At 38.8% G+C, this 11,314-nt stretch overlaps 1 protein-coding gene across 1 annotated transcript in view; it reads left to right on the top strand.

Moving 5' to 3' along the window:
- The window catches only part of LOC143234421 (glutamate receptor ionotropic, kainate 2-like), a 31,498-nt gene extending 23,700 nt beyond the window's left edge, over positions 1-7,798 (top strand). The window contains exons 8-11 of the mRNA XM_076471785.1: positions 3,985-4,318; positions 5,337-5,554; positions 5,846-6,099; positions 7,148-7,798. Of these exons, the coding sequence (XP_076327900.1) occupies positions 3,985-4,318; positions 5,337-5,554; positions 5,846-6,099; positions 7,148-7,427 (1,086 nt within the window). The 3' untranslated portion in view covers positions 7,428-7,798. The remainder of the gene's footprint in view (positions 1-3,984; positions 4,319-5,336; positions 5,555-5,845; positions 6,100-7,147) is intronic.
- The last annotated feature ends 3,516 nt before the right edge of the window (positions 7,799-11,314 follow it).

Here is an 11,314-nt window from a genome sequence, read left to right on the forward strand (position 1 = left end):
TGTGGAGATCCATGAAGGCATACTTGTACGTATGGCTCCAGCATGGTTGCAAGCTCCTGCCCCTTGTCTTTCTTCCTGGCAATTAGCCGGTTCAACTTGTGGGCCTCCACTGCGAGGTCATCCTCTGCCACACCATAGTTTGCTGCCATTCCTAAGAGTGCTTGCTTGTCCAGAAATGTGGAGTGTTTGGGGTCCAATGCAGTTGCACCCATCAGAACACTGCAGGCATCAGAGGAGAATCTTCTATTCAGCTCGTTGAGCATTCTGTCTATGATGGCATAGAAGGTGTGTCTCCTGGCATCTGGTGTTGGTTCATCTCTTTGGCCAGTACTAGATGTGATTATGAATTCGTCCAGGTGTCTAGGGGCAGATTGCTGTCCATCGTAATGTCTCAGTGTGTATTCCCACCTTCTTACATATATCCTCAGCAAACTCTTCCAAGTCTCTCCATGCTGCTTCAGTTCTCATTTCTGAGAGACCAGAGATGACAGATTGTACTAGGTCCTCTGCAGGTCAGGTGACTGGAAGTCTGATAGCTGTTTTGTCATCAGCAGTAGTTTTTCTATGGCCACTAGACTGGTTACGAACTGCTGATCTAGGAGTATGCACAGGCCCTTTAATTCAGTGGCTCTGTAGACATTGTGGACATTTAGGGTTGTCACAATGGCAGGGATGGTTCTTTTCACAGCCAGACAAGCAGCATGTTGGCAGGCCCATCTTGTGTCTGACAGTTGCTTCAACTCTATGTGCTGGTTCACGGGTTCAAGCTCCTTCTGTACCTTCAGAAATTCTTCATCCACAACCGATGTAGAGAAGAATTTGTACAGCTTCTAAGTTGTCACAAAGAACTCTGCTGCAGCCTGGACGTTGTGCACACAATCAACTAGCACAAGGTTGAGCCTGTGTGCATAGCAGTGGACATACACAGCCTGAGACACCTCTCTCCTGAACCTCTCCTGTACGCCACTGATGTGCCCTGGCATGACTGCAGCTCTGTTATAGCACTGGTCAATGCAGTCATTATGGTCAATGCCACATTTAGCCAGAGTCTCCATGATTTTCTTGAGCAATGAATCTGCATCCAGACCCTCATCAGCTATGAAGTTCAGGAATTCCTCGTGAAGGCTATGTTGGTGGAAGTACCTTATCACAATGGACAGCTGTTCTTGTTTGCTCACATCCTTTGTTTCATCCACCATTAGAGCAAAATGCTCAGCTTCCATGACCTCTTTTCTGATATCCCTCCTGATCATTCCAGCTATGATGTCAAGCAGTTCGTTTTAGATATCATGGTGCGTGTACTTGGCATTGGCAGGACCACTCAGCTTCTTCTTGACGATTTCATCATACCTGGAAATCATGTCAAGAAGTTCCAGGAAATTGCCCCTGTTATCTGACTGATTACCTTCCATGTGACCTATCTGGGCTTCATTCTGGCAGGCTGTGTAGAGCAGTGCATCTATCATGGCTCTTATGTAATGTCAGTTTTCCTCCACAGTTTTAGCATGGCTTGCATCGAGAGCATGTTGGATCCTTGCATCCTTTTCTGCAATTTAAACTCTGCTTAAGCTTGCATGGCACACTTGTGTCCTGCAGAGTTATCATGGGACTTCAGTGATGTAGTCGCCTTCTTCCAGTTCTGGAAGCCTTCATGGGTGAAGGACTTCTCAGTTTTACTGAAGTGTGTGTGACTGAAAAGACGACATGCGAAGCAGAATGCAGCATCTTGGGTCACAGAGTACTCCAACCACGAGTGCTAATCACGCCAATTTTTGTTGAATGACCTTGACTAGCTGTTTTATTCTGTGGCCGGGTATCTCTTCAAGTCTGGACAGGTAGGACCATTATTTAGAAGTTGGGTCAGGTCCTTGGGTCCTAGTGGTAGTTTTCCACCCTGGGTGTGAGTGGTGCTCTCTTGCGGCTGGGGTCCCACACTAGTCGTGTCCGTATTCTCACCATCATGATCACCACTGTCCTCCAACCTTGCACCACATGTGTTTGTAGGACCATCTACTCGCTGCCTCTTCTTGGGTAGCAGGTAGTGTTGCGTAATCAACCTATTGATAGTATGACCGGTTTATGTTTTGGTGAGTGATGTCTGACTCTTGTCTTGTGTTCTTGTTTGAAAACGAGTCGCTGATTTTGATTTCCTTTTATTAATCCAAACTGAGTGTGTGTTCCAGTGTGAGGCCGAGTACCAGAGAGAGCGGAGCCCCGTAAACAAACAAACTCCCTTTTATACAGAGCGCGCGAACGTCAAAGTGATCCCCGAGCCAGTTGACCGCTAGTACCACTTCTTACTTCCAAGTTGTGTTATTTTATATGAAACGAATGGGAATTTCTCTCCTTATATTGGCATTAGGGCTTACAAAGGATATTCATTTTAAACATCGAAATCTAAGTAAAAAGATATAACATACATACTATTGGGTCATTTCATGAATAAGGAACAAATAACTAAACATAGTTCAACATTACAAACAACTGCTCTGCGGCATTGAAATCACCAAATTATATTAATAGTACATGAACATATCCGTGAAATACTGTTAGATAAAGTGTTTATCTTTAACCATATAGCACAAGTACTTAATTAGAGGGTAGTGATAATGTAAAATTAAATGGCTAATTAGGGAACACAAACACAGCTTTGATATGGCATGTTGTAAAACTGTGGGCAGCTAATGGGAGTGAGCGGGGGTGTGGCGTGCGGCTGGCATCTGGATCTCGATCGGGCTGAGCCGATCGTTAGCCGTACGCAGAGCATACACCATGGTCAGCGGCTCGGTGATCATACGCTTAAGGCGTTCGAGGCGGGAATTGCGTGCTCGAACAAAGCAAACCCACGGCCTGGACATTGAATGGTCATAGTAACGCCAAAACAAAAGTCAAGCAGTTGACCTTCACAGAAAGGCTGGTTTCTTCATCAGTTCACATTATTCATACAGGCCAAACTGTGGTTGTGATATTGTTCTTATTATCATAAGTGTGAAAAGCACCTGTTACAATAATGTAACTACTACATTACATTAAAATAGGCACTTCTAAATAGCCCAATGACAATTTCAAAATTAATTCTAGAATTGTTTAGAAATATTATTTGGTCAGTTAACATGTAAGGTTGTTATCTAATCATAAGTATAGCATTAATTGGATTGTAAGTCACAATTTTAAGTGTATGCCACAATCATCAGTACAATTTTGGATGGCTGATACACAATGCAAAATGATCTCACAGAGAACTCAACACCAGCTAAATGGTTCATAGTTTTGACCTATACACAGTAAACTTATACATGCATGCTATGTTTTACTTTTCAACAAAAGATAAATGAAATTAATGGGTAAATATCTGTAAAATCTTTGGTTTATCAAGTAAAATCCCTGATGATCTGTTGTACCTTGAAATCAACGTGGTTGTCTAATCTTCGTCAAAGCTCAAGATATAATAACATTACACAGGAAGCGGCAATATAGCGCATGAGTTTCAGTGCATTAAGTACGTTGTTATGGGACTCATGACACATACTTCCGTCTTAATGAAGACGTTGAGTTCTACAGATCTATGTCTCTTTTATGTTAATTGTTAAGCAACAACGACGATTGTGTTTTCTATATTTTATGAATATATGTTGGTAACAATATTGGGGTCTGAGTGGGCTGGGCTCAAGCCCCCCCCCCCGTAGCGCCACCACTGAGACCAACGTAGCCTTAATATTGAATCGAGAGCATTTTGCTTTATTCAAAATAGCCCCAAATTAGTGTATTTCATGTTTTTAATCAGAAAAACCCTCGTCTTTCCGGGTGCAGGGTTAGACGAGGGTGCCGCGAACTTAACATTATTTTCCTAGTATTCTGTGAGCACAAAATGTTTGGGATATGCTGGCCTAGATCGAAGTAAGAAAAGATGAATGGTGTTATTTCACCATGACAGTTATCGTGACGTTCTTATTTCATTTTTGTAACTTTCGTCACCCCTTTTAGGAGTCAGACATCGGGCTGGGGAATTTTAACCCTTCCAAGGAGCGTAGCGCTGTAGTCGACTTTCTAATCACAAATATTGAGCATGGCGGACTGCGGATAATAACTCTACGGAACAGAAGAACAACTGAAAATGTATTGTCCTTTGCTGCTGCCGTACAAGGGAAGGTGTGGCTTTGTCTTTTGGGTACCATGGTGATTACTGTAGCTTTGATGGCATTAACCAATCGGGTGAAAGTTGCTGATAACGAAAACAATTCAACAAGTGAGGCCTATAACAGTAAAGAAAAATGGGCTAGCTCGGTGTTCTTCGTGTACAGCGCGTTATTACAACAAGGTAACAGTTTTTTTTTAAGTTTGAGAATTGTGGTAATTGATTCATACAATTTATCCGTTACGCCTAAACAATAATATACATTTTGTTATAAAATAGACCATAAAATTTCATAAAGAAAGTCGCGTGCACTATTGTACTGTATTCATTTTGAACTTGTGAAAGAATTGAAAGCCATTTCTTCACTTATAATGAACATAAATATCTCGAATCTTAGGTATATTAAAAACCAGTATATATTTGAAAATTTTCATCTACGTTATTGAGTTTGTGTGCACATAAGCGAAGAAAATACGACAAATAATTAGTCTAACGAAAACATTTTCAATGCGAAAACAAATCTACCAAGTTGGGGTAAAATTAAACTATATTTTCTCCGTCAGGGATATGTCCCTCTCACGCCCAGTGATTCAGCAATAGTCATGAAAGTCATAACGCTATAAAGCAGGTTACGATATCCGTGGTGGGTAAAACACAGATAGCCCAGTGCCCAGCTTTATGTGTAATAGAAAACAAACAAACTCGGATATCTTTAGAAAATTGTTTTCCAAAGAAACCTTGAGAGTTTGAGAGTCTATTTTATTATTATTATTATTATATATAAAGTACAGAGGGCTACATCCCATATCAGGTATAGAAGATGTTTATAAAATAATGCTATTCGAAAGGAACATGCTCGCCCTCCCAGCCGTGGGGGCGTTATAATGTTACTGTCAATCCCACTATTCGTTGGTAAAAGAGTAGCCCAAGAGTTTGCAGTGCGTGGTGATGACTAGCTGCCTTCCCTCTAGTCTTACACTGCTAAATTAGGGACGGCTAGCACAGATAGCCCTGAGTAGCTTTGTGCGAAATTCCAAAACAAACAAACAAACAATCGAAAGGAAATCTAAGTTCAGAAATTAGTTTCGGCAATCAGCTTCATTGGTGATAGTTTTCAGTACAGAATGAACTTAACTATTTTATATTAACGAAAACACTTTCTGCTGTGTAACGGTTTAACATATTTGTTTCTTACCCGAAGGTTCGTATGTCACCCCCAACACTATTTCAGGAAGAAGTGTTTTCATAGTGTGGTGGTTGCTCTCTGTGGTCTGCTACGCCTGCTACACCGCCATCCTGACCTCTTCTTTTGCTGTCAAAGAACCACCTGCCCACATTAACTCGATTTATGACCTCTTAAATACCCCTGGCTATAAGTTCGGAATGAGAAAGGGAACGTTCCACGTCAGATATTTTAAGGTAAAGAATCATAATCAAAACTAGCATCCTACTTCTGGCAGCGTTAGTCTGTGATTTATAAAAAAATCAAATGTATTTTATAATCATTTGAACAAAAATGGATGGTTATAAAACCTTGTTTATTTGAAGAAATAACAAAGGAATACTGACATATACACTAGCATAAGAAATTATGTGAAGAATTCGAATTCCAGTAATTAGATTATCAGGACTTTTTTTTCTCATCAGGTATTTATTTAAAATAAAACGAAGTTAATTTAATTTGTGACGTTATTTGTGATTTCTTGCAAGGAAACTTTGCCCAATTTTTATGAACAACTCACCAGTTTCCCATCGGACCTCGCCTTTACTGACGATGAAGAACAGGGTGTGCAAAATGTTCTCGGATACGACTGCTATGCCTACTTGGGTGATGAACTTGTTCTGCGTTACTTAATGGGGGATAATAACTGTGAATTAAGACAAAGCACTGAGACCATACTTCCTTCCGGGTATCATCTTCCAGTTAGAAAGAACTTTCCATTCAGACAGGCTATGGATAGGGCGTAAGTATACCACATCTTACGTTAACTCTTAAACAGCCGGAATGTATCAATTGATGATGGCCGCCATTTAAGGGTTAAACACTATAGGCCTAAAGTGAAGCTTGTGGTGTGTATGTTCAAAACTCGGATGTCGGAAGCTACGACACGAATAGTAACTAGGTAATATTTTTGTAACTAGGAAGTATTTTTGTAACTGAGAAGTAAAAACTGTTAAACTTTGTACAAAAATGATATATTTCTGATCAATGGCAGATTTAAGGTTGTGGGCCCTACCATCCCATGTAATTTTACGTAGAATAAAATTATCAATGGTTCCCCCATTAAGACCTTGGGCCCTGGGGCTGAGCCCCCACTAGCCCCTAACTAAATATGCCTGTTTCTGATTCAACCAATAAAATTAGAAAAAAAAAAGTTTTAAATACAAAACAATCCAAAAACAAACTTTAAAAACATGGTTTGTTTTTCTTTAGTGAAAATCTCGTGAGTGTTGCAAGAGAAAAGCAAGAAACTTTCATTAATAACTGAGTCCACAAATAAATATTTTATTAAAATGTACTTGGATGTAATGATAGATCATTTTTGAACTAAAATTCAATAAAACCCTCTTCCTCATGGACGGTGGACGTTGTTGATCGTCAAATATGAGTAAATTGTTGTAGAACTCTCAGACAATTCCAGAAAAGACTGCAGGCCTAACAGCTCCCGCAGGAACTAGCAGCTATACCTGCTCAGAGGGTGGGTATTTCTGCTGGTAACGTGAAATATAAAATTATCAGGTTTTATAGCGAGAAAAAAAGAAAAACTACATACTTCTAAGGGTACCTTGATGGATGTTTGGTAATGTCTTGCAATTCATTAAATATTTTAAGTGTAAACACAAACAATACACATGTAATACGGTATAAACAAGCTTGTTATAGAATCAGTCATTTTAACTTTATTGAAGAACAAGGCGACATCTGGCTTAGGCTACATTCACTTTTGTATGTATGATTGCTGTGATGATAATGTCACTTTTGCAGATGTTAAAATACATCTTTATTTTCAGGCTTCTACAGATGTACGAAGCTGGAATCCTTCGCTATTTAAAACAGAAATGGTGGCCTCGGTTATCAGATTGCCGGTTGGTTTCGTCTGCATACGTTAGTTTGGATTTCCACCAGCTGGTGCTGCCTTTCATCATTCTTCTGACGAGTCTATGTGCTGCTCTCTGGTGTTTGGTTGGGGAAACTATATTCGATATTTGGAAGAGAAAACGTTATCAACGTTCACAGAAAAAATATGAGCAGTCTTTAGAATCTCCATTAAATGTTGAGGCCTGTTCTTAAAACCGGAAACACAGCACAACCTCCAAAAATTAAGTCATTTATAACTTAGTTCTAGTCTGTTTAGTTTCCAAAAGAATTTTCTGTGAATCATGAAATAACAAAAGTATGTTTGTTTGTCCAATGATAATTATATATAATGGATGTTTAAAATTCAGAAAAATTACTGAAAATGCATTGAAACTGGAATTTCAAAACTTTCTATAGCATTCGCAGATATACCATTCTTAGTAATGGTATATAATAATAACAATAAAAACTAACACAACTCAATCATTTTGTTATTTCTGTCGGTTAATAACACTGCAGTTAAGTTTAAACTGTTTGTAATATACTGTGAAGAGTTGTTAATAAAGCCACCCGTTGGAAACTCACTACTTGTTCAGTTCTTTTTTTTTTCAATGTAAATGTCCAAAGATGACAATCGCCACTGAAAATGACATCATCATTAATTGACTTGGGTCATTCAGAGATTCGTTTGTTTGTTTCTTTGAATATCGGACAAAGCTACACGACAGCCATCTGCGATAGCTGGCCATAATTTAGCAATGTAAGACTAGGGGGAAGGCAGCTAGTCATCACCACTCACCGCTAACTCTTGGGCTACTCTTTTTACCAACGAATAGTGGGATTGATCATCACATTATAACGCCTCCACGAGTGAAAGAGCGAACACGTTTAGTGTGACGGAGATTTGAACCCGCGACCCTCAGATAACAAGTTGAGTGCCTTAACCACCTGACCATAGTTGCTGTTAATAGTGTGTTTAAATTATCATATTTGTTTTTAACTGCTAACAATTTTAACAGATTGTAGACAAATATTCAAATTGTTTTATTATGACACTGACTCAACATGGCTGGGTGGTTAGGGTGCTCGGCTCATAATTTGAGGGTCACGGGTTCGAATCTCGGTCACACCAAACATGCTCGCCTTTCAGCTGTGGGACGTTATAATGTGACCGTCAATCCCACTATTCGTTTGAAAAAGGGTAGCTCAAGAGTTGGTGGCGGGTGGTGATAACTAACTGCCTTCTCTCTAGTCTTACACTGCTAAATTAGGTACGGATAGCGCCCTCATATAATTTTGCCAGATATTCAAAACAAAAAAAAACATAACGGGTATCATGTAAAAACGGCCATTACGACGAACAGTTTAATATAAAAAATACATAAACACAGCAATTCATTCTGAACATTAATAAATCATTGATGAATATATCTAAAAAATCTGCATATACATTATTCGCTCCGTACCAATAATGACAAATTTTGATGAAGTACAAATGATATACTTTTTTTAATTAACTTGCTTTTATTCAAAACTCTTATGATTAAACTTAACACTGAATGTCATCAAAACCTGAAAGAAAATATATAAACTGAAATATACTGATTGCACAAGTATTCAGCCTTCTAAGTCAGTAAGTGTAAACACCTTTGGTAGCAACTAATAATGCGAGACTTTTAATGGTAGGTCTCTATGAGCTTTACATAATTGGATTGTGTAAATTTTCTCATTATTTCTGGCATGATTGCTTCAATTTTGACAACTTTCTTTGGGATCGTTGATGAACTGTAGTCTTCTGATCTGACGATAAATTTTCCAATGGATTCAAGTGAGGACTTTGACTGGACTGCCCCAGGACATTCACTTTCATCTTTTGAAACCACTTCAGTGTGGCGTTTTGTTTGTGCTTCAGGTAATTGTCCAACTGAAATGTAAATTTTCGACTCACTTTTAGATTTTTGGTTGAATCCAGCAGGGTTTCCTCAAGGATTTATCTATAATTTGTACCATCCATCTTCCCCTCAATCCTAACAAGCTTTCCAGTCCCTGCTGGTGAGAAGCATTATTATAACATGATGTTCTCGCCACCATGCTTAATAGTTGGGATGGTGTTAACTGGATGATGTGTTGTGTTGGGCTTGCACTAGTCTTAACGCTTTTAAATTAGACCAAAACCTCAATATTTGTGTCGTCTGTCTGACCACATCTTTCTGCCATATGCCTGCAGTATCACTTTCACGCTTTGACTAAACTCCATATGAGATTTAAGATTGATTTTGGGTAACAGCTCCTTGTTACACATCCATACAAACTAGCTGTAAGTATGGACTGAAATACTGTTGATGTACGAACATTGACTCCCACCTCAGACGTGGAACTTTGCAAATATTTCAAACTGTGTAAAGGTATAATGCTGGTTTCCCACTCCTAACGTAACACCTCCATGATCCTAATTGATCAAAGAACACGACTAAACACTTTACGCGAAATGTAAATATGTTTGTTTTTTATAACAAAGCCACATTGGGCCGTCTGCTGAGTCCATCAAGGAAATGTAAGTTAAGACAAATTATCGAAAACAGACTGCGGAAAACTATATTCACAAGTCCAGTTATGTTGATGAGACTACAGTCCTTGCGTAAAGCTTCAGGCTCGGTCCCTCTGAAGATTTTAAGAAAAGGAGACCACTATATAATATATTGTTTTGATGGTTAAAAAGATTGTGTTATGAAACTGAAACACTAGATGTTTCATTAATTTAGGTAATACTTTATTTATATTTAATTTTTAACGAAATTATTACTATATATATTATGGTTCTGCAATTAAATGTTCTAATGTGCATTGTATTTAAAATATATATGTTTCTACCTAGCGACACAATTATGTGATATATGGAACTGACTTTACTTTACTCATAAGTGAGAATTTTCCTTTTCATTATTTTTCTAATAACAAGGACAGAATAACATTACTGTTGCATATTAAGCTGGTATATCTTCTTTGAGAAAAAATATTTTAAATTACTTTTAAAGGATATAGCTCTTGTTTTGAATTAAGAACAACAACTGTACAATGGGCTGTCTGTGCTCTACCCACCACGGGTATTGAAACCCGGTTTGGAGCATTGTAAGTCCACAGACATACTGCTGAGCTACTGGGGGGTGCGGATATAGCACAAGAAAATGAACTATATGTCTTCATCACAGTAGGCCTGGCATGGCCAGGTGGGTTAAAGCGTTCGACTCGTAATCTGAGGGTCGCGGGTTCGAATCCCGGTCGCACTAAACATGCTCGCCCTTCAGCCGTGGGGGCGTTATAATGCTACAGTCAATCCCACTATTCGTTGGTAAAGAGTAGCCCTAAGGGTTCGAATCCCGGTCGCACTAAACATGCTCGCCCTTCAGCCGTGGGGGCGTTATAATGCTACAGTCAATCCCACTATTCGTTGGTAAAGAGTAGCCCTAAGAGTTGGCGGTGGGTGGTGATGAATAGCTGCCTTTCCTCTGGTCTTACACTTCTAAATTAGGGACGACCAGCACAGATAGCCCTCGTGTAGCTTTGCGCGAAATTCAAAAAACAAAAAAATCATCATAGTAATTAAACAAAATTTCGTGCATTTCCTAAAATTAACTTTCAAAGATTGTGGATACCAATGTTTGTTTTAAATAGTGTAACAAATAATGATGTTCTTTAAGTAACTTTAACGTTTTCATAATTACTTTATTTGTCTCGAAAATATTAAACTCATAAAACATGTGATGGTGTAACGTATACTGAGAGCTGTGTGTGTGCTTAGCATTAATTACTGTTAACAAACTTTGAAGAGTATATCAGAAAAAAAAAACACTCACAAAATCCATATCTATAATTTTAATACTTTAAATAGAAAAGTGAAATAGTTTGTTTTGAATTTCGCGCAAAGTTACACGAGGGCTATCTGCGCTAACCGTCTTTAATTTAGATGCGTAAGACTAGAAGGAAAGGAGTCATTACTACACACCACCAACTCTTGGGCTACTCTTTTACTTACGAATAGCGGGATTAACCGTAACAGTATAACGCCTCCTCGACTGAAAGGGCGAGCATATTTTGTGTGA

Source organism: Tachypleus tridentatus, chromosome 12 (assembly GCF_004210375.1).
Source record: "Tachypleus tridentatus isolate NWPU-2018 chromosome 12, ASM421037v1, whole genome shotgun sequence".
Classification (NCBI taxonomy): domain Eukaryota; kingdom Metazoa; phylum Arthropoda; class Merostomata; order Xiphosura; family Limulidae; genus Tachypleus; species Tachypleus tridentatus.